This window comes from Rhea pennata, chromosome 1, assembly GCF_028389875.1.
Source record: "Rhea pennata isolate bPtePen1 chromosome 1, bPtePen1.pri, whole genome shotgun sequence".
Taxonomy (NCBI): domain Eukaryota; kingdom Metazoa; phylum Chordata; class Aves; order Rheiformes; family Rheidae; genus Rhea; species Rhea pennata.
In genome coordinates, this window is record NC_084663.1 from 134,346,281 (window position 1) to 134,373,727 (window position 27,447).

At 38.5% G+C, this 27,447-nt stretch overlaps 1 protein-coding gene across 1 annotated transcript; it reads right to left on the reverse strand.

The window, feature by feature from the left end:
• On the reverse strand, nucleotides 1-27,255 carry BEND2 (BEN domain containing 2). Its single transcript, XM_062574339.1, has 12 exons — nucleotides 27,173-27,255; nucleotides 19,625-19,786; nucleotides 16,476-16,636; nucleotides 15,383-15,454; nucleotides 15,107-15,181; nucleotides 12,869-12,973; nucleotides 10,342-10,855; nucleotides 8,993-9,193; nucleotides 8,027-8,148; nucleotides 7,187-7,394; nucleotides 5,868-6,071; nucleotides 1-2,428 (listed from the first exon to the last, which is right to left on the reverse strand). Exons 1-12 carry the CDS (start codon nucleotides 27,183-27,185, stop codon nucleotides 2,193-2,195), a joined length of 2,073 nt encoding a protein of 690 aa, XP_062430323.1. The 5' UTR covers nucleotides 27,186-27,255; the 3' UTR covers nucleotides 1-2,192.
• Between the last annotated feature and the right edge of the window lie 192 nt (nucleotides 27,256-27,447).

Genomic DNA, 27,447 nt, shown 5'->3' on the forward strand with positions numbered 1-27,447 from the left:
TCTAACAGAAACAAGAAAACTATTTCTACATTTATTCAATTATTCAGCCTTCTTTTTGATATGGAAGCTAGAGGTATGCACCACATTAACAGATTTCAGTGCCAGACAGGTTATTCAATAAATATATCATTCTACCATTAAAATCTATGAATGACAGTGGAAAAAATTTCATATAACTACTGAAAAAATATAAGCATTTTTGGCTTTTTCTGAGGTTTGAAACTAATAATATCTACACACAATATAAAACTATTGGCATTTACAAGAGACTGTATAGAACAGTAACAGCAGAATTTGTTGGTACTAAACAAGAGGAACCAAACTTCGTATGTTACTGACCAACAGTAGTACAACATTTCTCTGAGAATTAAGCAATTCAACCTATTTCTTAAAGTCTACAGAAGACAGCTGCATGGCAAGTAGGAGCTGGTAGGGGAAACATTAATTTCTTATTTGATAAGGACACTGCATATCCTAAATTGCAATTAAAAAAAATGTATTGTGATCCTTTAATGTATATAATAAACACTGCCCATTTGTTATGGGTAGAAGTTAAATGAAAACAAGTAATTTCACTCCTATTTTACCCTACTGCTAATAAAAACAAAACAAAAAAAACCCTATGAAACTTTTGCCTTGGGAGACAGATCTAGTTAAATTCTGCTATGTACACAGGCATAGTTTTGGAAGCCACAGTTCATCAGCTTTCAGAGGTGAAATTTGTTCCTTATTGTTTCAGTCTTCTGAAGAGCTATTTTTCTGTGAAAAATTTGAGACTAAGCTCAGAGATGATACAAATGGCAAGGCAAGTTCACGCACCAGTTAGCCAACATGTAAAAGTGATAGGACTGTATGACTGATGCTGGAACAAATAACAGGAAGGCATATACAAAATATTTCCTCTTTTGAAAAAACAAACAAAAACTTCTTAACTTCTGTAAAGCAACTGTTGTTGAATTTCAAATTAAAAACAAAATTGAGGCAGATGTCAAACTGACTATGCATAGGTATTGATTTCTATTTACGCATTTTTATTATTTTCACATCCCACTTTTTTTTTTAATTCAACCCAGTAATAAATCTTAGTGTTGTGTGGGGAAGGGGAAAGGGGAAGACAGGGATAATCACTGTATATCTCTCAGAATTTAAGTTAACAAGGACAGGATGACAAGTCTTCAAAAATGCAGGCTAGTAAGACACCAAAGTAATATAAAGTAATATGCCTAGCCTTGTAGGCCAGCAGCTGCAGACTATGTACACTAGAAGCTATGAATGTGAGTGGGGGAAGCTATACCACTGATGCTAGTCATTTCTGAGTGCACTAAAGCAGTAGAATATGTGTCTCTGCATCTTAACTGGAGGACCAATGACTTGAAGCTGATGGAAATTATTCTTTCTTAAATCTGTATTAAGATCCAAATCCCCTACATAAAAGTTGTAGCAGTTTTGCACTTTGTGGACATCAGACACGAGACAGATACATACCACTGACCAGTGGACCATGCCCCTGAAGACCTATTTTCTTTGAATTTACATCAGGAACAAACAGAATTAAATATTAGGATGTCTGTCCCAGGTGCTTTTTTGAGTTTGCAGACCAGATCTAAATCAGAGGGAAGAAAACACTACTTACCAACAACTGTACTTATGTTGTTGTCTGCCTCTCTATCCTACAACAAAGGATTGCTACAGTAAGGGAAAAATGTGAGATGCATGAAAAAATTAGCTAAATGCAGTAACAATTGTATTTTGCTTTCTGCATCAGATATTATGGGTTAAAATATCCAACTGTTTCATCAAATTTCCTTCCCCACACATAATGAAGTACTCTTAACTGGCTATGAATCTTTCTCCAAGAAGGACCATCCCTTCTCTCCTCATTCCTATCTGCTTCTGCTGACTAGATGTACAGTCAGTCTTCTGTAATTAAATTCTTTCAGAGTCAATGAATCTTGAAAAGAAGGTGCTTTCGGAATAGAGCACATCACAAACGCTAGAGGGAACCACAGATGTCATCTCTTTGGGGAGCACAAATCCTACTTAAACAAGTCGTTAGGGTTCCTAGGTCTTCTGACAACTTTGGTCTCATGAAATATACTATTTAGTGGTGCTGATAACTCGATGTAATAGGAATCTATGTGGGATTTATAAAAACCTACTAAATTAAGATTTGAGACAACTGTTAGAGGACTTCAGTCTGTGAGATTGATAGTGTCGCTTTCATATGGCTTTACTGAAGTGGGACTCTGTGGAGGGCTCTTTTCACTTGATGGTGGCATTGCCAAGATTCTCCTGCGCATTCCAATTGTAGCCTTTTTAAGGTCATGTCTGAGACTGCGGATTGTGCTGTTTATCGCAGCTACGCATGCCTTCCAATCATATCCAGTTTCCTTCAGATCAAAGGATGGGTAGTTCTCTTGAAGAAAGTCTAACAATAAACAAACATACAATAGCAAATTATCAATTATTTATGCAAGCTATATTCATTTTTTTTTTTTTTTTTTTTGATGTAATTAGGCCAGAACAAGTGCGTATTACCAAAACAGGACAGCTAGGCACATTATCATGCCTAAAGAGTCAAAGCTAGAGGACAGATTTTTTTTCCCACTTTTCTTACTTACTTTGAAATACTTACAAGTGACAAAAGGTCTAAGGATTAAAAATGAAATATGCAAAAAAGCACAAAACCGTCATGTAGGTTGGATCCTTTAAAGTGTGGAATAGGTTTAGCCTCTAATGCTGTCAACAGAAGCAAAGGAGGCTCAGTCTCCATTTCAGAATGCCCAGTATTTGGCAGGACCAAACTCTCTTTTCAAAGATCTCTGACAACTACATTCACTAAAATGAAACACAGCAATTTTAGAGAACACAGAAACAATGGTGACAGAAAAACTGCAAGAGTTTGTTTTTTTACAGTGCTTAACAAGATCAGGAAGCAAACACCTGATGAAGTTAGCAAAATATGATAAATAAAGCAACCTGCTACACCTTTCTCCCCTTCAAAAACTAAAATGTGTAGTTTTAAGAACAGAAAAAAAAAATTTTTTTTATTACTGAGGATTGTCCTTGTGAGCTTAACTGAATTACATGCTTTCTCGCAGCAACCACCTAAAAAGCTCTAAGCAAGTACCAAAGAGAATTCTCAATTGTAATTCCAAATCAAAAGCAGGACTTTTTCTACCTCCTTTGATCAATATATTTTTATCTTACCAGAAGAAAAGGTATGGCTACTTAGTACTATTTCAGTTTTGTTCTTCATTTACTCTCTTATATCCTAGAGTAACAGTTTAACATACCATAATTGATAGTCGTTTTATTTCCCATTTAGCCTGCTGCTCCATATCTGGAGACTTATTTTGCCTGAAAGGCATGAGTCAGAAGCAAGAAAAGAGCTGTGAGGAAAAGCTGTGCTCTTCTAGTTTGCTCTCTGCTGAGTTTTCTCAAAAGAGAAAACTCCTCAGAGTCCTGTATTCCCAGTATGTTCCTATAATGAAATATACTGACAAAGCATACACACACTGTTGGCTTTAAGTAGCAACCAGGCTCCCTTCCCCTCCATCCCTGAGGGCAAGTTCAAAATCAAACCAACCAATCACCCCACAACGCTAGCCTCAGTTATAGCACAGAGCAGGAACTCCCACCACTAGGTAGGAAATCCTACAAAGCCTTCAGACATGACCCACACAACAGCTTTCCAATTATGTCTTTTCTTTTGCTAAAATCAATTAATTGTTATGACTACTGAAAGCCTATGCAAAGCCCCTTCCTGCAGGACTGCGTTCAGGCAGTAGAAGCTGTCATCCAATCAGGCTACGCTGCAGTGTTTAAAAAAAACCAAAACAAACAAACAAAACCCACCAGAGCCAGAGGACAGTCCCCCCCAGGCCAAGTGACACGGTCTGGCTGCATCTATGTTATACATTCTCCATAGCACCTGCTCTGTGGCCCATTTGGCATTTCCTTCAGCCCTACAACACGATTTATGCGCTTCTTCAGCTCAGAATGCTCCGAACATGTAGTACAGAGCATGTGGAAATTAAAGGGGCTAACCATGTTAGGTTAGCGTTGGAGGAACGCACAGGCTAGGGAAAGCTTACTTTGGCATAGTCTTGCCCACACTGTCTCTTGGTAATGGTCTCTGACATGCAATATCCCTCAAACCATGCCCAGGCATCATCCCAGGGAGTATATGTTGGCTTGAACCAGACCGATGCCAAAGAAAATGCAAATAATTAAGCTAAAAGGACAACTGAGCTTGCCCCCACCTCATTTTATCTAGCAGCACAGTTGTAATCTCAGAGGCAAAACTACCACACACTTGAGGAGCTGTCAGCCTAGCACAGCTCAGAGTCCTTTGGCTATACAACCCAGATCTTAACTATCCTTCCAACCTCCATATACTCTGGACACAAAGGAGAAGCAGTTTCAAGATCTGTTAGTAGATGCATGTTACAAAGTGTGATGACTCTCCATCCGAAGAGATTGCAATAGAGAGCGTCTGGAGAAATATGTACCCTCATGGTTAGAGAGGCCAGCTCTGAGGTCAGACCAGGTTGCTCAGTGCTTTGTCCAGTCCAGTCTCAAAAACCTCCAAGGATGAGACTGCACAATCTCATGGGGCAACCTGCTCCACTGCTTGGCTGTCCTCATGGGGAAAAAAGCTTCTCCGCATATTCAGTCCAAATCTCGTTTCAATTGTGCCTGTGGTTTCTAGTCCTCCTACATTCATTGCTACAAAGAGCTTGGCTCTGCCTTCTTAGTAACCAACTCACAGGTATTAGCAGGTTGCTATTAGGTCCCCTGAAAGCTGTCTCTTTTCCAGACTAAGCCCAGTTTCCTCGCAAATACTCCAGGCCCCTGACCATCTTGGTGGCCACTCCACTGAACTCTCTCCAGTTTACTAGTTCTTCTACGTGGAGACTCAAACTGGATGCAGTATTCCAGATGTGGACTCACTAGGGCAGAGCAGAGGGGAAGGAACACTTCCCTTGATCTTCTGGCAATGGTCTTCCTAATGCAGCCTCAGATACCGTTGGCCTTCTTTGCCATGAGGGCACACTGCTTGCTTGTGTTCAACTCGGTGTCCACCAGACCATTAGGGCCTTCTCTTCAAAGCTGCTCTCCAGTCCACTGGCTCCTAGTCTATTCTGGTGCCTAGAGTTATTCCTTCCCAAGTGCTGGACTCATGAGGTTCCCCCCTGCCCATTTCTCCAGCCTGTCAAGGTCCCTCTCAATGGCAGTACAGAGACAGATCACTCTTGTGCCTGCAGAATGCTATCCTTAAAAACCTGCCAGCTTTCCCGAGCTTCTCTCTTCTTCAGAGCTGTCTTCCATGAGATCCCACCTACAGTTCTCCCAAACAAGCCAAAGTCTGCTATCCTAAACTCAAGTTCCTAACTCTTACTACTTGCATTCCATACTCCCCTCAGAATACTGAGGTCCATTAATTCACAGTCTCTACAGCCAAGGCTGCCACTGATTATCATATCCCAACCTATTCTTCACTGTCAAGTGCAGTAGATCCTGCTGCACATTATCCCTGGCTGGCCCCTCTTGCATCTGCATCAAGAAATTCCTGACACACTCTAGAAACCTCTGGGACTGCCTGCATCCCCCTTTCAAGCAGATTTCATGGAGATTAAAGTCCCCTCACGAGAACCAGGTTTGTGATTTGGAGGCTTCCCTGAATTGTTTGAAGACTACTTTAACCACATTCTCCCAACTTTTTTTACACTGCTCCTACTAATATCTGAGAGAGGAGTTTTGTAGACTTTTCTGAAGCTGCATGGTGTGTTCACAAGATACAAAATTAATCACTCTTGTTAACTTCCCCATACTATCCTTTGAATAGAGCTTTCCTGACATACCTCTGAGAGCATTAATCCTGTTGCAGTCCAGGGGACTCATGCCACGTTCCAGATTACCGTATACATTGCTTTTCACTAGTACATCTTCCGTGAAGAGATGACGAATTAGGTAGCGAGCTGATAACTCTGGCCGAGACTTCCCCTTAGCTACATAAATGACTGAGAAAGGCAACTGAACATTGCGCCAAGGACTCCCAAGAAGTTCTAGAAAGGATGTTAGAAAGAAAAACAATTTTATTTATCCAATACTGATCACACTTTTACACTAAAACTAGGTTACAAAAGATTTTCTCTTGAAACTACTGTACTTGCTTAGAAAGACCAGAAGAAAAATGTAACAATTGTGTGTATACATATACACAACACACACACATGTATATGCATCGCACTTTTCATCCAGAAAAATCTCAAACTTGAAAAACAATACAGTACAGCTAACACTAAACTGCAACTGCTCTGGAAGCATCACACTTCACTAATCAGACCACCCCTGCAAAGCAAGATGAAGGTGGAGGAAAGGAAGAATTTTTGGCGAGATATCTGATTTAGTAAGTCTGGTGAGAGAGAAAACAAACAAAATAACCCCACACCAAGCATTACTTTTGCACTTTGCTTCTCTAAAAATTCTGATGGGATTAAAAATGCATGAAAAGCTATGTACATAAGTAGATGGACCGAACCTGCTGCTCTTAGAACAGCTGGGATCCCTGTAATCCCAAACTGCAGACAGATATTGGAATAGCAGAACTCTTCCATGTTCAAGTAACCTCAGATCATTTCCCTTGAAATATGTGGATTTTTTCCTATTGATGCATTTATATTTTGTTCATTTATTGTTCATTAAAAAAAGCATTAAGGCAGCTTTAGCATTAGTTAAAAAACCGTCAGTTTTATAGAAAGAAAGATGTATCCTTTAAAAAAGATGTATTCTTTAAATTACAGTAACACTTGATAAATATTCTGAGCCAGATCACTCCAGTAGAGTATCTGTCAAGTAAGAAAATGGACAACTGCAAAATAATTTCTGAAACAGTGAGAGACTGAACAGACTATCTTACAGTTGAACTTTCCACTCTATTTTAGAGGATATGCATTATGAGAAACAGGTAGATGGGAACACATGCTCTGTTAGCCAGAAAATACTCCTGTTTGTTCCCAAGGAAACATACTAAGTGGAGCGTGACTGCCCTAAAAGGATAAGAAGAGTCACATAGTTCAGCAAATCCTTTTTACTACATAATTTCACTTATAGTACCATTTTCAGCTTCTCACTGCCCATTTAAAATATTGTACACATAAATGAAAACTTCTCAGTTTACCCATAGGTTCCAAAGACTGGAGCTTCTTGACTGAAGGTGTGTGGAAAGATTCTGGAAATTTATCCCATCCTGAATTCTGTAGTTTGTCAGTGGTGGTCATTTTCTGAGAGTTTTGAGAATTGCCTTCGCTATCCTCACTACAATTTAAATCTACGCAAAAAGATGTATCTGGAGTGTCAGATAATTTTTCTTTCCCTTCAGCTGTCTCCTGAAACACATAAATGAGGTTAACACATGTACTGGGAAAAGCCAACCAGTTTTCTAATTAAGTGTTTCAGTTCACTTCCCAATTAGTATAAATTAGATTCTACATATTTACAATATAGCTAGCCCCGCGTTTCAGCCATTAAAGCCACAGGTGAAGCAGGCACTAAACATTTATGTACTTGCACATAGTATTTCGGAAGCAGAGGTAAATGGAGTTATAGGTGTTTCGGCAGTAATGTTTCCATCCATATAAAGCCTGCAAATGCATGACTAGATATGTCTGATGGAAAGTCTGTGAAAATAGTCTTAGCAGTTACACGTTTAAGCTCTCAGTCAAATCTGATGCTACTTGTGAGCAACATTCACAGTACTTTTCTTTTTGTATCTTACATCTTCACAACTCTTATTAACTGAATGCTAAACAGGAGAGCAGGAAGAGGTGGAGAAAGGGATATGCTGCCAGTATTTCCTTGTGGTACTGGTGCTGGCATCAGCAGACCTATGCTAAGTTATGCAAAGACAGAACCCAAGGAGTCTCTAATTAGAGCACTCATATGGCAATGAGTTTAAATAATTAATCAGAGAAAGAAGTACAAATACTATTTAATAACTGATCACCTTGAGATAACTTACTGAGTTTATTTTTGTTTCAGAGCGTAAACAGCGGATCATAGCATTGACGTTTGTGATACAGGTTTTCCAGTCTTTTCCATATTCGCTCAAATCATAGTTTGGAAAGTTAGCTGCAAGAAATTCTGCATATAAAATGTAGAAAGACTTTAATCTTCATGACAAGAAAGCAGCAATTAAGAGCTTTCTAATTTTAAAAAAAGAATGCTAATAAATGCCTGTATTAGGAACTTTTGATTTCTAGCTTTTAGTAAGATGAGATGGAAGACTCATACTTTGAAGCTAAGCAGCACTACAAAATTAAAATGTACAACAGTATCTTTTTGATGTGTTGCAAATGGCATAATAAATTATACTTTTCTCCTAATTCTATCAACTCAGAAAAAAAAAAAGAAAAATAGACTAAGTAATGCTGATGCTGCAGCTAATTTAGCTGGTTTAAGTAACCTCCCCCATCCTTTAAACAGGAATGAAGTTATGTATAGGTTCACATATATATGCTTTGGGATCTGGGTAAATAACTTGATAACATTTAGAAATATACTGTTCCCATCTTGACCATTTCTCGAACAAGTAAGAAAAGTGAACTTCAGGGACAGAGAACCTCTGTCCCAGGTGCACCATGGCCACACAAAAAAGAAAAACACACTTACAAACAAGTTGTAATGAAAAATTTAAGAAACAATTAGCGTGACTGATGAACAAGTAGTAAATGAAACTAGGAAAAATTAGAAGTGTTTCATCCATATTGAAGAATTCAAAATAAACACTGAGAATTTTAAGGCAGGTATTGCTCTCAAAACCAAAAGGATACCACAGGGTGGAGCACATTCACTGCCACATTTACCAATCTAGCAATTGCTAGAAAATGAACAACAGAATCAGAGAGACCAGGACACCTTTTCAGTTAAGAGCTACAGTAATTATTGAAGCAGAAAGTAAACATGTGAATTTGAAAAGGCAACATACCTCTTATTGCGGCAATTTTGTTAGGGTCCAATGTCCTGCGTCCTCGTGCACTCACTCCCATAATGCTACACAATAATGTTTCCTTGGGGAACAAGACACGGACCAAGTAGCGTGCTGCATACTTTGGTTTAGTCTTCTGCCGAGCTTTCATCAAATAGTTTCCAAGAACTTTTACATTTCTCAATGGGTCACCGACGTATTCTTTTATAAAAGAGAAAAGCAATTAAAGAAAAATCAAATGAATTGTTAAAAAGGAGTACTTTTTCAAACTGCTTCTCTTAAGATGTATCAAGTTACAGATAAGGAATTCTCAGTAAGTGTTCTCTAGTACAACTCATTATACTATGTATTACTTATCTTTGCATGTACAGAAGACACGGAAGCAGCTTTAAATAGGAATGCTAGAGGAAACAACTTTTCAGTTCATATTAATCACCAACATGGCTAACTGAAATAATAATACAGAAGAAAGTACATTAAAAAAAATAAGACAATGATCCATGAAGAATGCACTGCTGAATCATACAAATTCAGAGACAGGTATCTTTGAGTATTTCATCTACTACTCATGCTGCTCTTCAGCGGTATGATAAAACTATTTTTAGACCAAAACAAACCAAAATTTTGTAACCTAGCCTTCCATACAACTCAGGGCATTTATACTTTATGAAGAAATGCATTAGGTTTTAAAATGTGCTGCTATTTTTGCATGTGGTTGTTTATTACTATGTAATGACCTATAGAATTCTTTGTCTTTTTTGTGAAATTAAGTATTTCTCAATAAATCAAACACTGGAGGAACTGAGGATAAAAAGAAACTCACTAATAAAATTCTCTGCAGGAAAAAAATAGGTACTGCCTTCACACAAATTGATTGTTTTCTTCAATGTAGAACATGTATTCAAGTCATACATCTCACTGAGCTTTACCAGCAATCTGATTTGTCTTTTTAAATATAGGCATAGTATATACATGTTACTGAAGACAGGCATACAGGTCAAAATAGTGGCTTTTTTTTTTTTTTTTCTTTCTTTTTTTTTTTTTAAATCAAGAGCATTGAGAAAGAATAGGGCACATACTGTAAATCAAAGGCTTGTGATATTCTATACAACTACATATGCCCTGTGCAGAGGCTTTAAAGTAATTTCTGGCATATTAAACATTCCCATTACTTTTATCTTTTATTTCAAGAATTCTAAATATTATTCCATTATACAAATGCTTGTAAGGCAGATAGTTCTGCTCCTTTACTTTTGCTAAATAATGATAAATGCATTTCTCTAGGCTTATTTATTTATTTTTATGAGCAGCATTTTATTTTTCAGCCTACTCTTCAGATTAGAACTCACCAAAGCTAGGATTGATTGAGACTGAAGAAGATGGCAGCTCTTTATTAATGTTCACATTCCCAGATGCATTTCTGTAGTTCACCAGCATAGTGTTATTTCCCAAATTGGTCTCAGAAGATGGCGGCATCACTGATGATGCCACTGGTGAAGATGCAATGTTGACAGTGCTTTCCACAACTGTAGTTGCAAGATTTGATCGTGGAGGAAGGTCAGGAATCCCATTAGTTGCTGTGTATGGTGAATGCAATGAATGAGTAGAAACTATAGTGGGGAGTGGCGGGCTCTGTCTAAGAACAGGCTGCTGCGATTCAAGTTGCAGAGTCTGTTGAACACGTTTTATTGCAGAGTTGACCTGAACATGGCCCTTCTGCAGGGCGACCCTTATGACTGGGCTATGCCTTCCCTGTCCTGGTGAAGGGAGATGGAGGCTTGATTCCCTTTCCATCGATTTTTGTAGTCCAATTTTTCCCTGGGGCAAATGACTGGAACTTCTGTATGCAAAGCCGACTGGTCTCTGTATGATCCAGAAAACAATTAGAAGGTTAAATGCTAGTCATTTTTTTCCTTAGTGAACCAGAAAGATTAAAATTTCGTAGTTTGCTTTTGGCAACACACTCTTCATTTAAGGAGTCATTGTCAGGAAGCCAGTGCTATCCCTTTTTCTCCCTCCAATTTCTTTCATTCTAACCTGTAGTCCAGACACTAGCAGTCTATCTGTTCAGCTTGTAGGTTTCTCAAGTTTTTTTCCTGATGCGCTAGCCCAATTACCTTCTAAAAAGTCAATGAATATATAATGAGGAAGACTGCTTTGAAGAGAGTTTTTTTAAATTAAAAAATTAGGCAAAAGAAAATTCAGAATTTGTCAACAATTGCCTCAGCCCGCTGAATTTTACGTGAATATCCTCCACTGCAATGTTAGCTTGTTTTTAAATAAAGATCAAAAACATTTTTCTTGATTCGTTTTTTTCTCCAAGATGCCTCTTCATTCTTTACTTGCTAGCTGAAAGCCTAAGAAATTCAGATCTTATCTAGGATGGAAAACTCCAAAGTAAATACAAAAGACAAACTGAGAGATGGGCTCTATTTTCCATCACTTGGAGTGCCTTTCTTAAGAAAGATATGCATCCTGAAACATGTGCTCTAGATGAAAATAAGTCACTGAGCAAGAGTTACTAAGTGTAGTTGATATCCAGTTTTTACAGTGGTTTTATTACATTCCAGCCTTGCAAACCTTTAAAAACCTGAAGAAAGTCTGAAGATTTGTCCATTTCTCCAGCTGAGCTGATCTAGTAAGAAAATAGTACTTTCACCACAAACTTTTATGTATAGCCTTAGACAATGACAGGTACAACAACAGTAAGGCTATTAAAATCGACAGCACTCCTGATAGTTCTAAAATGTTAGCAAAAATTGAGAAAATGGTTGATAGCCTGCATATACATGCTTACCCATTATACAATACAGCAATACAAGTTTTGAGTATTTTTTTTTTTTTAGAAAAAAAAAGTGGCAGTGTTCAGGTAATTTTTAATCTGAATATTAAAGCTGCTGCCATCACATACAATCAGAGTGCAAGGTAAAAAAAGCAGAGGTCACTGGGCCCAAGTGTAGCTGGCAGGACCAGGCTCTTCCCTAAATCAGGTGTTTTTGGATAAGCGGACAATACAAATTTGGAGCTGTCAGGGCAAGAACAGTAACAAAAAAATTCCCAAACAAAACATAATATCCTATTCATAACTGACATGCATGAAAATGTCACCATTTTTCCTCTCAAATTGAATAGTCTTACTGATGTCTCTACAGGTACTGACACCCAGAATCATGTCTGCCACAAAGATTTTCAGTGTTGTTAACAAAGAAAGATCATTATGGATTCCATGACCTTCTCAAAAAACCCATATGTTATGTTCTTCTACTAAGAAGCATTTTAGTTACAAGTACTAATATTCTGCCTCTTTAGTTAACAGTGGATTAAACATACAGTAACAAAATGGATCAAGTATACTCAGCATCGTGCCTTCTAATTTTTTTTTTTTAAATACAATTCTACCATAACAGAAGTGACAATACATTGTGGAGATCTAAAAATAAATTAACTAATTGAATCAACCTGTGCATCTGGTACATGAACTTTCTTCTGAGTTCAGAAGGCCAAGAGATCAATGAGACAGTATGCTATATTTAGTAAATTAATAATGTCACATCGAAGCTAATCATGCTACACTAACACACTCAACCCAAGACATAAATCAGACATCTTTCCTATCACTTCAGATAGAGTTTTACAGTATCTACTATGGCACATGAATTTGATATGGATCACTAGCCATTCTATGAGCACTAGTCAATATGGACACAGGAAACTGAAGTCAGAGTATAAGAAATCTAGAATACTGAAATGGATTCTAAATCTATTGGTTTGCAACTAATTTTAACCTTAGTGAAAGGAGGGGATTTTCACAATCATCAAGGAAAAAAAAAAAGAATTAAAGGGAAAAAAGAACTTTTTAGGTTCTTTAATACTCACAGGTTTGAGCAACAGTGGCTTCACACGAGTATGCTGCATTTCGGAGACCTTTCGATGAAGCAGGTCAAACTTTTTATCCAGTTTCTGAATGGCATCATACATGGCCTGACAAAAATGAAAGCTGAAAATAATATTGTTCCACAAGAACGCAATTTAAAGTTTGATTAAGGTGAAACATCCTCCCTAAAACTGGGTAAGATCAGTACAATCCAAAAGCATATTGTGAGAAAGTTGGTCTTTAATATGCAAGTAACAATAGTAAATCTCACATACAAAAAAAAACCCAAACAAATAAACTCACAAACAAACAAAACACTTCAGAGAAGCTTACTCCCGCTACTTTAATATAATTGGCATTTACAGGCTGTTCTTCCTGCTTCCACTAAATGTTTTATTTTCTCTAATATTTGATACATTTCATTTTACATTGAAAAGCTATTACTGACAATTTCTAAGTTGGGTATTATGATACATTATTTTAAGTCACAGTAAGTTTCTAAGCATGGTTAAAAGGCTCATAAGCAGTCACTGAAATATTGATTTCTACATCACTAATGGAAAATGCATTTAGAAAAATACCATCTCTACAGTAAAATGTGAGTGGAGTAACTGACGTATAGAGAAATCATCTCAGCCTTACATCTCAGAACAAACAGCACTGAAATCAATTACATCCACACTTTTAATAATCACAGAATAAATGATGAAAAAATTTGAAAAACTACACATTTGATTGAGTGTCTGGTCTTCAGTCATCCATTTCCAAGCTCAAGTTTTCTCTCAGAAGTTAAAAATTCATGTTGATTTATTTATACAATCAGGTACAAACTCTTTAGAAGTATTATCTCAAAGGCCCATATTCTTAAGACATAAAAACCAGATAAATCAAAGCATTCGAAGCCCAGCAGTCAACACACATTACTCTGTGATACAGGAAAGTTTCTTCTTCAGTTATTTCCAGGATTTAGCAACTTGAGCTAATACTTACACTGCAATTTAGATATGCCATGACAGAATAAAGAAGTTCGATAAGGAATATTAATCCAGTATCAAAATCCAACTTGAAAATACATAGCAGGCACATGTCACCAGCTACTACTGCAAAAAAGTACGTAGGGCCATTATAACTGAAAGAGTTCAAAAAAGGAAATGTGCGTCTTCAACTAAAAAAAGCAATTTATTTTACTGCGTCACTGACCTACAACATAACCACCGAGAAAGCCTTAAAAATATGTATGGCTATAAAACCACAAAAATTGCAGGAAGGATTCAGTGGTAGATAAAGAATTTGAAATTGTTTTCAATTTCACCAAACCAGTTGATAGGTTCGAAGATCATGGCTATCTTTTTTTAAGACTAATTATCTGTAGACAAATAATATATACATCTTTTGGAAACTTACTGCTATCTCAAGGAAGCACTATAAGGCCTTAAATATGCATGGGTGACAAGGGCAATACTGAATGACTTCATGTATCCCCAGTGCATACAGACAAGCCTTGGGGCAGATTTACTTTTGGGAAGGGGTTACTAATAGTAAAAAGGAGAAGGAACATGGATAGCAGGCAACAAAAGAGGTGGTAGTTTCTTATTAGCACTACTTATTACGCTACGTCCCCAGACAAGTGACAAGAACATTAATTACATAGTCTTACTCCATTTTCTTCTACACATTGCTGGATACATCCCTAATGAGACTTACAAGACTTTAATAGCTATGAACACTCGAATATCCTCTCTAGAGTTTCAAATTTTCAGACTGTACTTTAAAGTACTGCGACTCTAGTTAAACTGCAAGTTCTCACCTACATGAATAAGGGATACTTTTAGTTTTCACCGGTACAGTGATTTTCAATTTTGACAATTGCCGCTTCAGAGGTCATTAGCAAAGAACTCACCAAAACCAACATTACCAGAATTCTAGCATTATTCTAAAAGCAAGCCTCAGGCACTTTCCACAGCTAGGTGCATGTGGCAGTCAAATCTTCCTCACTACCATGAAGCCCTTCACAAGTCACTAGACTTAATGTTTTGTAGTAAAACTACATTCGAAAAGTATTCATGGCAACTGTAGGGTGAAGAGTTCAGAGAGTATGAAGAAACTGCAGATAAGTGAAAGCTAAGATATGAACAGCAGGCAGTACTGAAGTAGTAGAATATCAACTACAGATTACACATATTCCCAAAATTTAACTAAAAATTGTTTCAAAGTAATTTCAAAGAGGAAAAAAAAAATACCTGGCAGTAACTGAGGACCTCCATGAGAGTTTTCTGCAGATCTCCTGTGTAGGAAGCTTCAGATACAATACTCCCCTTTTTCATTGAAAAGAATAAAAAAATAGTGTAAGCTAGTCATATCTACACAGCCTTAGGATATAACATTAAGTCAAAAATCCCAACTTCAAGCCTCACATACTATTTTATTCTACCCCCAAACATGCATCCCCAACGCAAATTTTCAAAGTCAGTGAAAAAAAAACAAAACAAAACAAAAAAAACAAACCCAAAACTTACACATTCATAGTCCGGTTCGTACTCATAAACGACACTGTCACTATCTTCATATTCTCCTTCCCCCATTCTCATCTGGGAAACAACATAAAGAACTTATGTTCTGAGTAACAAAAGAATTCGAAACATAAAACTTCACAGATAACCTGTTAAGAATGTAACTTGGACACTTTCAGAGGTATCTATATTCCCTCCATCAGCTGTGAAGAGGGCCAAGGAAACAAAATTTAACTCAGGCATCTCAGTTATTACGGATATGGTTATGTCACATGAATACTCATCTCATTTTTGGTTTCAGATTATCTTATTTTGGTTTAATATTACATAAATTAACAACAGATTTATATTAATGTATTTTAATCAGTTATACTGGAAGGTCAGAACTTCATCAGCTTAGGTACTATATAAGCAGTTTACATGAGACTTCATATGGATTTTTACTCTAATTTAAACAAATCAATTCAAATAAAAATACATGTTTATTTCAATGAGTATAACTGTATGCAGACACTATAAAAACACCTATTCACAATCTAAATGAAATATTTTTTTACTGCATGAAAACTGCTTATAGACAGGAGCCAACAGTGCCACCATCTGGACAGTTTTTATTTTATTTTTTTTTTATTTATGGGAGCAGTTCCTGTCCACCATACATGATGAATTTTGTAATTTGGTCTTAAATTAATCTTAAGTTATACTTAATCCAGTCTTGAGTTAAAATTCATACAATTGGCAGAGCGTATGCAATCTATCTTCAGACAGAATATTCGTGGAGGTAAATCCTTACTCAACACTAAGTTTCAACTCTGTTACCCCGATTTACACACAGACATATTTACTTCTAAACAACAGCATCCACATGGGGGATCAGTACAAGTTACTTCCCTGTTTGGACTAGCTCTTTTTATACAGATGTACAGTATCGATCATAGGATTTTACCCTTGCTAGATGTTTCCAGGCAATATATGGATATCCCACTCCACACTTCTTCACAGTGATTTCATGGAATTAGGATGCGCAAGAGAAGAAATGGCATTTCCAATAGCATTGTACTGGTCTCAAAACAAAGGACTATTGTTTGGCTACACATACCACATTCTGTCCCACTAGAGTAGGGGCAAATCGTTTTCTTTTGTTATGTGAAAACACATAATCCATTTTCTCAGGGTGGTGGGTATTTCCTCTCTGCATACTTGCAGAATGGCTCATCTGTGATACCACTCGTTCAGCCAGCACTGATAAGCCTTCACTACCTGGAAAAGTGGAGAGAAAGCAAAGCACATCAGGTTTTTGCCACTGAATTAGATACTTAACTAGAAAAACAGGCAGTCACCCATTTCTTAATTTCAAATCACTTGGTTACTTGAGATTTGTCTACTACCGTATTTTTAAAACTTATTAATCCCATTTCTTTAGATCTGAAATTGGCAGGTGGAAATTAACATTCTTCCTTCCAAACTCTCAGCAGCTCCACTTCCATTTGCCTTGCTTTTCACTGTTGGTTTTCAATTCCTGCCTTCATGCTCAACTATATTAAGTTACAAAATTCAAAACCCCAGCAAACCCAAACTTAAATTCAGCCAATGCACCCACAATGCAAAACACTGTTCCCCATTATTTGTATTTCCTTAGTCTTCACCTGTCCCTTTCTTCACCTTCTTATGAGTTCTCCCTCCCCCCCATAGTTTTATCACCAAATGACTGTACAATGAAAGAGATCTGACCCTGGCCTCTCCTTTGATAAGCCAACAGTGTAGAGTGGGGATTCCCAAACATGAGCTACTCCCAACTGGTACACAAAAGGCCCCTATCTCTTAAATAGGCATAGCCCAGCATGCAGAAGCCATCACTTGCTACTATATCCAAGTAACATCCAAGCAATATTTGGGAAAACTAACATCTTGGCAAAAAACACAGACAGACAAACAAAACACTCAAACTCCTCATCAAACAACATCTGATAAAATTTAACTGAAGCATATAGCTGCAAACAAACTTACACCTAGTTTTAAAGACTCCACAGACTTTGGCACACTAAATAAAATTTTCGTTAATTAACTGGAACACACACTGCTGCATCTTGAATGAGACCGCGTATCTCATTTTATCCTGGACAAACAGCTAAGCTGTGGAGACTATCAGTACATTGCAACTTGATTCTGAAGGGACAGAAAGAGGACAAAAACTAAGGATGTGAGAGAGGGCAATTCATGTATGCTGTAGACCTGGCCAACAGAATTTTGTTCGATGATGACTGGTTAGGTGTAAGTCTACAGTGCCCCTTTGCTTTTGTTTAATATTTTACCTGTTGTCCTTCATTTATATTCTGACTTTATCCTATGTTCTTCAGGGCATGGACCCTTCTCTTGAGAGTCTGCTCATTGCTTAATACAACGGGCCTGTGTAGTACAAACATGGCTCTACTGCTCTTATTTGAAGCTTGCCACAGGAACACAGGCTGGAGAAAGTACCACTGCCATTCCTTAAATGCATGAAGAACCTTGGCTTTTTAGTTTATACAGTCTAAAAACACAGCTTAAGCTAATACAGTCAGTCTCTAAGAAGGAGCTGCAAAAACTGTTTGTTACTCCTTCCTCCTAACTCTTTTCAAGCCCACACCCTTGCCAGAACTCACCTTTTGAAGGCTGTTATATCCTAATGGATTTTCACAGGTATCACAAAGGGCACATATCTATTGCCAAACCTGCCTGTCATCATTTACAGGTTTCTACCTCGAGCTTTAAGGAAAGAGCTACAGCAGCTCTTCATAGCTCACCCAGATGCAAACACTTAAACAGAAAGGCTAGCTAAAGTTTTAGGGCATGAATGGGTAAGTAAAAGGCATAATGGTAACGTTCTGCTGCATAGGAAAGGAATAAAAAAAATTTGCATCTCAGTGATACTGAGCTTGCTCTGTCAGCTCAGTACCTGTAGGCAAGAAGCTACGAGACTAAGAGAAGTAAGTTTGGACAGACAGAATCAGGTCTGGATAGAACAGCCCGCTCTATATCAACCTAGACGATGGTTGAATAAACATAAATGAATAAATAAATAGTTGAGAAAATTTCTGTACAAATAGTTAAATTCAACAGTTACATGCAAGATAAAAATGCATTGTGCTTTGGCCATGCATCTCACTGTACCATATATTAAGTAGACAATACTTAATGCTAGCAATTTTCAACAACAGAAGCTGTAAACCTAGAAGTTACAAAAAACCCCAACCAACCAACAACAACAGAAGACCCACCAACCCACTCTTTGTTGTTAATGAAATAATAATTATTTCCTGAAACCTAGGCAAGTGATTTGTATATGACAGTTCCTTAGTTGGGTTTTTTTGTTTTTTTCAAATAGAGCCAAAGAACAGCACACCATCCAAATCATCCTCCTTGTCCTCCTCCCCCTAATTTGTTTTCCAACATAACTGTACAAAAAAAAAAAAAAAAAAAAAAAAAAAAAAAAAAAAAAAAACACTCTACTGGCAAGTAGAAGATATACAAAACGTTTTCAGAAGCACTTAATGACACTAGAAAACAGAGATGAGACTTGGCTCTTTAGAAGAGAAATATAGACAAGAATCTCTATAAAGTCATCCGATTGAATAAAAAGATCATAAATACTATCATTTAACTACAGGCATTTTTCTTGCTAACTTTGTAATATTGCTGCTGGACTTACTAAATGCTCATAATAAAAATGACTGTCTTTAATTCACTGTATTTTTAGCATCCAAAAAATCAAAGTCTCTTAGAACTCTCACATGATTTTCCATGAGCCTAGAAAAAATTCAATCACCAAAGGCTACTTACAGCAAATAACTTACCACCTTAAACAAACATCTTAGCACCACTGTATAACAGTATTACAAGTGCTCTACTGAATTACATGGGATAGCTTATCTAAAAGCCTCACCTTTTGGGGTGTTCTTTCATGACATTTATTTTTCAAACTGTATGATAATCTTTAGCTAGTTAACTCGTAAGTATGCATAAGAAAGTCTCCTTTTAATCATCATAACATTTCAGTGAGTTCACTACTGATAAAGAGGACCATTGAAGCAAGCAAGTAAGTAGCAGCTCATTTTTAACTTCATTGCCAAATAACTTCTAAAACCTAGCTTTTAAATAAAACATGTTTTAGAGATATGGGTAACAGAAAACATTAAAGACAGCAGCATGAACATACAGCATTAAAACTAGCCATTAATTATTGAATCACAAAAAATGTACTTTAATTACCATATGCCAGTTGAGCCACGTGGTGAGCATCACTGTTTACTTCAGCATTTTGTTCCATTGACATGCAGCTTTGTGTGGAGAGCCCATTTTCTCCATCTTCCACTTCAGAATTGTCAATAATCACTGCTTCAACATCATCCTCAACGCTCACAGAAACATAATCTATTAGCATATACAGAAAGTGATATAGATAAGACTGGATATCATTCTGCATATCAGTTGTAGTACTTCTATCTTATCTAGAATAATCCCAGTTAAACCACAGTTTAATTTAAAAGAAACAGTTTCAGTTCAGTGTTTAAATGTAAAGTCACTTTTAAGCACAAGGTCTTAACTGATGTTAGCAGGGAGACAACTTACTGTTGTGTGGGATTCCTGAAGATACGCAGTACCTAACTCTTCCTACAGCATCCAACTTTAACCAGAATAACCAGTAACACACACTTCTGAAAATTCCCCTACTATTTACATTGAAACATCCAACAGAGAAAGAAACACCAACTTACTTGGTTTTGAAATTATGCTTCCATAAATTAAAATGTTGAACACAATTGAAACAGATCAGCCTACAAACCCTAACTGCAGATATCCTATCAAATCAAATATTGGTTCTCAATATGGGATGAAAGGCAGGAACACTGAAGGCATTATCTTCTGTACAGAATTCTTTTTTTCCACTTAACTAAGATTTTCCGATTTTTCCAATTCCTAAGAAAAGATGTTCTGGCATCAGAATTCTTGCATTACAGTTAAACCTGGCATCTGGCAGGGGGATTTATTCTCAATGAAACAAATTAGTAGAAAGAATCATATAGTAAACCACTAAAGTTAGTGCAACTTAAATTCAGCTAGCACACATGCATAATGACACTCTAATTATATGAACACATGCTGTATTTTCTACAGAATCTCTGCCTCATTCAGCGCACAGGATGAGCTGCACTTAAGGGGTGAATCAGGACTATATAATGAGTTTACACTCATTAAACAGTGGCTTGCTTCTTTATGCTTGTACAAACATTTCAATCCAAATCCTGCTCCCTTCCCTCTGCTCCCATTTCTCAGGAGACCAAAACGTGAGAAAAAAGTTGTATTCCACAGACCCTAAATTTTTCACTCTGGTCTATATTCCCATCTAATTCAGAAAAGATCATACTGCAGGGCGTGGATTTGGCTGTCATCAGATTAAGAAATGTGGCTTCACCAAATTAAGGGCTTACGCAGAGAGACTTATCAATCACTTTGGAGTCAACAGCTGCATTTATAGCAGTAAAGGAAACCACTCCTAAAAACTAGTTTGGGCATACTTATCCTGCAAAAAAATATGTAGTTGTGTGGCCAGGAGCTGGGACATGTCATTTAGGGTTTTGGACAGATAATAGTCCTTGGCAGTTTTAATTAGGTGTACAGAAATAACCAACAGGACTACTTGTAAAGCTGATTTAAGCAGACTTTAGCAGAACACTTAAGTGACATTGACTTACTGAAGTTCACTGCAGGCTAACATGAATTATTTGCAGGACCTGAATTACTTAACTACCTCATAGTCTGAATTCTTGTTGATACACTAAAGGTTCTATCTATGACAAAGAGTTGAGAAAAGCACATCTGCAATGAAGTAGGTGTGAATGGGATCCTAGATGCCAAATTCTCCTATCAGTATGCCATGTTATTTTATGAGCTGATCTAGCTGGGTCTCTGCAACCATCCTTCTATTCATCCATTCAGTTTATGACACAACTCATGCGCTACTTCTGCAACTCCAGGATGTACACAAGTTATCTGTGCATCCATAATACTTCCCATAAATCTCATGCCTCACATAGGTGCTGCTGTAGGTTGTTCTGTGGGAAATGGGGCATGCCAATCAAGCCTACCTGACCAGTAGCTGTCACACGATCTATCTACAGCAGGCACAGAATAAAAGATATTCTGTGAAAGCAGCAGGGGACAAAGGCAAAAAAGCTCCAAGGCAAGTATGATCAGGTATCAGGATTGCTTCTACAACTGCCTGATACTAAAAGCAAAGCTCAGTCCATCTTCCATACCCTCCACCATTCCTTAATTAAGGAAAAACAGCACAGTCAACCCTAGGTAGAAACAGTTTCAGAAATCTGCAACTAGCACCAATTCAGAGCAGCTAGAGGATGAACATAAACCAAATAGGGAAATATAAATACGGAAGAGACCCCACTTCCAAAGATTGTTTAATTCCATTACAAAACATTTCTACTATGACATTTAAACAGTGCGACAACAAGCACTAGTCTCTCCATGCTTTTAACTCCTGATATGGTGGTCAGGAGTCTTCTCATACCCAGGAATTTTAACTTCCATCACGTATTAGTCAATAAAGCTGCTCTTGCGAAGTGAAAGGAAATTATTTCCTGTTCAGAATAGCACTCCTGCATGGACCATCTGGAAATTCTGAAGCGAAAACTCTACGTGCAATTGCAGCCTTCTGACGTCCATGAAGGTTCACAACCACTACTGGTTTTCTCAATACTACAACATTAGGGAAGCTGCTACAAAACCGGTAGAGTCACCTACTTCATAATAATCACTTCTTCCACCTTCAAAGGTATACTACTTGCCTTGGCTCTTAAGTCAGTGGACTAATTTAAATGTGACAACTGTAGCTGGCTACATTCATCACCAAGAGACTCTCACAGCTCAAAAACGTTTTGTCTATTCTGCCTGTAAGACTTGTTAATAAACACTAGGAGGGAGGGAGGGAGGGAGGGAGGGAGGGAGGGAGAGAGATCTCAGGTTATAATCCCACATATACTCATCGGCAAAGGACATCAATGTTTTTAAACACAGCACCAAACAATATGAAACACACATCCACCTCTCAAGCAGAAACCACAAACTGATTAATTCATACTCTTGAGGTAGGAAAATCAAGAGGATCAAAATACTTTTAACTTGTGACTTGAATGAAGATACAATCACATTTCTTGAGGCAAAGAAAATTAGTAAGTTCACTGCATTAACTAACTCCACTGACACAAGGTATCCGGAAATGGATATTTATAGGTTTCCAGGAAGTCTATAAAGGAAATTATAAATGAATTTAAAAAAAAGCATGATTAAAAAAAATTGTAGGTTTATACAATTCAATAGGGGTTTTATTGTGAATTACACATTATGATGAGACTTACTAACAGGCTGGTTCATCCAGTTATTGCAATAAATTGTCAGTTTAAGAGATTTATGAATTTGTTTGAAAACTGAAATGACAGTCGTTTTAAATTTAGAAAACACCACTGACAGTCGTTTTAAATTTAGAAAACACCACTGAACACATTTCCTGCTCAGACTCAATGCGTGCTCTGGGTTATATGGCATGGAATACAACAAATTATTTTTTATTACGACAGATTATAACACTTGACTAAAAGTTAAGGTAGAGTTTCATAAAAATTGTACTGTACAAAAAGCTTGTTGTGGGCAGTGCAGTGTTGTGAAATCACCAACTCCAGATTCCAAGACAAGAGATGCTCTAACTTAACTGCTTACACTCATTATTCAGGATTCTTTCAGCATTATTTTCTGCAGGAACTCTGCTTCTGCGCAAAACCACCAGGTAGCAGCTTTTTGTAGAAAGCAGAAGGTACTTACACTCAGGCCTAGCTTTTATAGTGTTTTACAAGCAAAATATTCAACTATGTATTTAACTTTGCCTCAGAAGTTATACATTAAGCTATTGCTTTTATCCAGCAAAATAAAAACAAGTATCATAAAGAATTTATTTCCGATAACCAATAGAAAATAAATTTAAAAGTCATTGTGACCTGAAAAGTCTGATGATCTTTGGAAGCTCTGTCATTTGGTCAATAGCCTCCAGCAGCCAAAGGACTGCTTAACATTTTGATCCGGAGACAGATGAAGGAACAGTATCAAAGTACAGTATTTTGCTTTGGTGAAAGAGTACAAACACAGGAAAAATACAAAACAGATAATAGTTCTGTTTGCCTTTCTCTGACTAAACTGGAACATAAACAGATAAAAAAAAAAAAGGATCATTTACTAATAAAAAGAGGTTGATATAAGACATCTTGAGAAAAATTAAAAATATTTTTTTTTGAAAGATTTCAAAGCCGGACTGCTGCAGAGAAACTATTCTGGAAATTACTAATGAAAGGCTGACTTCACACACAGAACTGAAAAGTTTCCATGGCCCAATTCTTCCAGGTATAAGGCTCCATTCATAACCCTCAATTTTGCTATTTTCAAACATCTGAGATGAATTTTCCTGGATTAATTTTTTTTGAACATCTGCAAGGTAAGGGGGTAAAGCAGCCTACTCATTTTTTAGAAGAAACTCAAGGACAAACAAATTTGAAGTTGATAAAAATCGAACACTACAACCCCTTAATTGAAAAATTCTAATATCTGAATGAATGCCTTTGAACAAAATTGTTTACGCAGCAGAATCATTTGCCTTAAATCTGAGACCTACCTTTTCTATTTTAAAAGATGAACCTACCAAGTTACAAATATCCGAAAAGAGTGTATAAATAACCAATTAACACCAGCTTAGTGCATTTTCTAATCCATTTTGGGCATATTATTAGACCCTTTCCTGGGGTAGTTTCTCCTGGCTGACAGAGATTACTAGGTAGAAACTGACTGTTTGGAAGCAACCCCTTTTCTGCACTCTCCTCTGAATCCAGGAGGAGACATTCGACAGTAACCCAAGTGGAAAGGTAAGACGGTCTCAGCTAGTGGGAACAGAAGCAGAGAAGATAAACTTGGAAAAAAGAAAACAAAACAAAACCCAAAACAGCCTCACTTTGTATCTGCTACAAATTATACCCCAAAACAAATCAAGCAAAGCAACTCTAATCAAAGAAATAAAGAATATGTATCAAGAAACTGCTCTGGGTTAAAACTACCTCACAAAAGCAAAGACAGCTAGCATTAACATGGACCATGCACAGATCCTGTTTGATTTAGGACCAAACACTTAAGCCAAAACAAGAAATAGAACTAATGCAAGGTGGAAGACAGGGACAACAGCATCATGACTTCTTTCAGTGGTAGCATCATCTTAACCCAGCTTCAAGTAATGGCTTACAAAAGTAATTCAATCTCACTGCAGACATAATTGAGATAGTCTTTATATTTCTGTGTATTATTACACTCAAAGCCGTGACTACAGAAGTACAGCTAAAAGTGATGCATCAGCTGAAGTGTGAAGACAGTTGACACACTACTTTTCCTTCCCCAGTATATTACTAATTAAATACACCACATACACCAGTGGGACAAGGAGGGGCTTGTACCGAGTCAGCCATTACCTGATGAATGCCCTCACTTATTGCAGAAGCAGAAATGTGCGTAATCATGAGGTACGAAACTGCAAGAAGAGAGTGGATGATCTAAAGGGCTTAAGGAGCTGAATAATGCCAAGTAAGTACTGAATTCTCTCCCAGCCACTACAACAAAGTTCCTATGCAATGCTAGCAAAATCATTAAATCAAAGCTTTCACAGTAAGCCAATGTCTGTTGTTTTCTAGGTATTCAGGTAGACACATCCCTATCTCGCTGCAAATGTGATCTCCACATTCCCAAATGCAACTGACAGCAATGGAAAAATATGTATAAAATAAACTAAATTTCGTATGATGCCCAAATATTACACTAGGAAAAAATTAGGTATCATCCGATCTCAAGGTGGGTCCCTGAATTTAGCATACTTCTAGTAAGTAACTGTCTAGATTAAGCACAAAATTTTCTGTAACACAATGCTAGAATACCTTACAAGAGATAAAATACTTATTAATATTTTCTGAACACTTAATAGTGAATCTAGAATTCTGTCCTCGGAATTTTCATTATTGAAATTTGCAAGATTAAGAAACTGGGTTTACATATTGAGCAAATACAAACAAAATACTATGTTTAGCAACAGCATAATGAAACTACTTCTTGTGGCTTTAAGATTCACATTTGGATTATCGAGAAACTAGTAAGATCGAAACTCAAAATAAAACAAGCCACACAAAGGATTCCCTCATGTTTAATGACATTTGTGGTCATACTGTATCTCTGAAAAATATTTTTAATAGCCCCTCTTTTCTAATGCCAAGGAATCTAGGAAAGGTTAGTATTTCTCAGATTACTAAATTACAGCCAAAGTCGGTCAAGAAACTGAAAAATTACTGAGGCCAATGGAAAAGGAACAGACACACCACACACTAGTTGCTACATTCGCTTCAGGAGGACTAGACCAGGATGGCTTTGTTCCCACCCTCTTACCTCTCAATTCCACCCCTTTACTGAATTCATGCTGCCACTGACACTTGTGCAATTGTGCAGCAAACTGACTAAAACCTTCCTCAATCAAAAATAAAATTAGGTTTTAGCAAGAACAGCTCCCTGAACCACAAGATACACAAGCATCTTGGCCATCAGAGCAAGAGGAAACTGCAGCCTCTTGATCAGCATAGCGGTTGGGGCTATTATAGCAATGGCAAGTTAAATGAGTTTAGGTTGACGATATATGACCATTATTCCTTGGGGGCGCAAGCTTAAGTATCAGTATGTAATCCACACAAATACATCTGCTTTAGTATCAATTAAAATAAAGCCCATATAGGTCTAAGATACCTAAGTTACACTAGACTTTGTGCCTGCATATTGAAAAAAAAATCATAGTATAAGTCAGGTGGCTGACTTTTAGCAGCATTACCCATCTCCGTTGGTACTCAGATTTTTTATTTGAGCAACTGCAGCACTTAGTGGCCTGCCAGGGCAGAGACAGTGCTGCTCTTCAGCGCATTTTTCCCATTCATCAGGGTGCTCACCCGCCATTTGAAGACTAAAGAAAGTTAAGACTTTCCCCACGGCAATTTCTGCAACTGCTGCTGTCACCTACTGGCCGCGTCCCATGAGGTAGCCACGCTTTGTGTTCTGACCGCCACGTTACCTCTTCCTACCACACAACTGTAGCTTCGCTCAAAGGCACAAGGCACTTGCTGCTTCTACCCCCACCGGGGCACAACCACGCATGACTCCCCCCGCCCCCGCGGCCTCTCGCTCTTCTACGCCTCGGCTGCAGAGACGCTTTGGGGCTAACGTGCCCCCAGAGGAAACCCTGATCGCGGCGGACAGCCGGGGAGCCCGCTGGGGCCCGAACGCGCGGCTGCTCCCCCGCGGCCGCGCCGCCCGCCCGCCTCCTCCCCCATGGCGGCGGCGGCGGCGCTTGGACCGTTAACGGTACCAGCGCCCCCTCCCCCTCCCCCAGCCGCAGCCCGCGCGGCACCTCCAACCGCCCGCCCGCGCGCGCCTCCCGCTCCCTCCGCCAGCGCCGCGGCGCCGACGGGCAGCAGCGAGAGCCAACGGCAGCGGCGCGGCGCGCGGCGGCCGCCCAATGGGAGCGGGCCCCGTGGGCGTGGCTTGGCCGGCTCCGCGAGGAGCGTTAGGGCCGTTGCGGACGATGAGGGAGCGTTTTGTGCGCGCCGGCGGCTCCCAGCGAGCTCGCCCTGCGCTGCCCGGCCGCGGCGGAGCGGCGGCCGGCAGCCTTAGCCTTAGCCTTACCCTCGGCGGACATGGCTGCTGGGGCGCGCAGGTCCGTCTCGGGCGGGCAGGGCGGCGGAGCGAGCCGGGGCTCCGGCACAGGCAGGTGTGGCCGGAATGCGGCGTTGGGAACGGAAGCGGCTTCTCCGACGTGAGCAACAAACTGTTTTGAAGCAGTGCGGCTGCGCGCTGGGCACAGGGGCGCGCCTGGCAAACGGGAGCCGGGTGGGCGGGGGCGGTGCCGCCCTCTGCCGCCGCTCCCGGGGCAGCGGCCTGGCCCCCGCCCGCCCCGGCGC

What these genes read in the sequence shown, in the direction of transcription:
- BEND2 (XM_062574339.1), bottom strand. An exon ending in CTCTAGTGGGACAGAATGTG is followed by an intron (nt 15,455 to 16,475) that starts GTATGTGTAGCC and finishes GTTGTTTCCCAG; the next exon opens with ATGAGAATGGGGGAAGGAGA. An exon ending in AGGTCCTCAGTTACTGCCAG is followed by an intron (nt 12,974 to 15,106) that starts GTATTTTTTTTT and finishes CATTTTTGTCAG; the next exon opens with GCCATGTATGATGCCATTCA.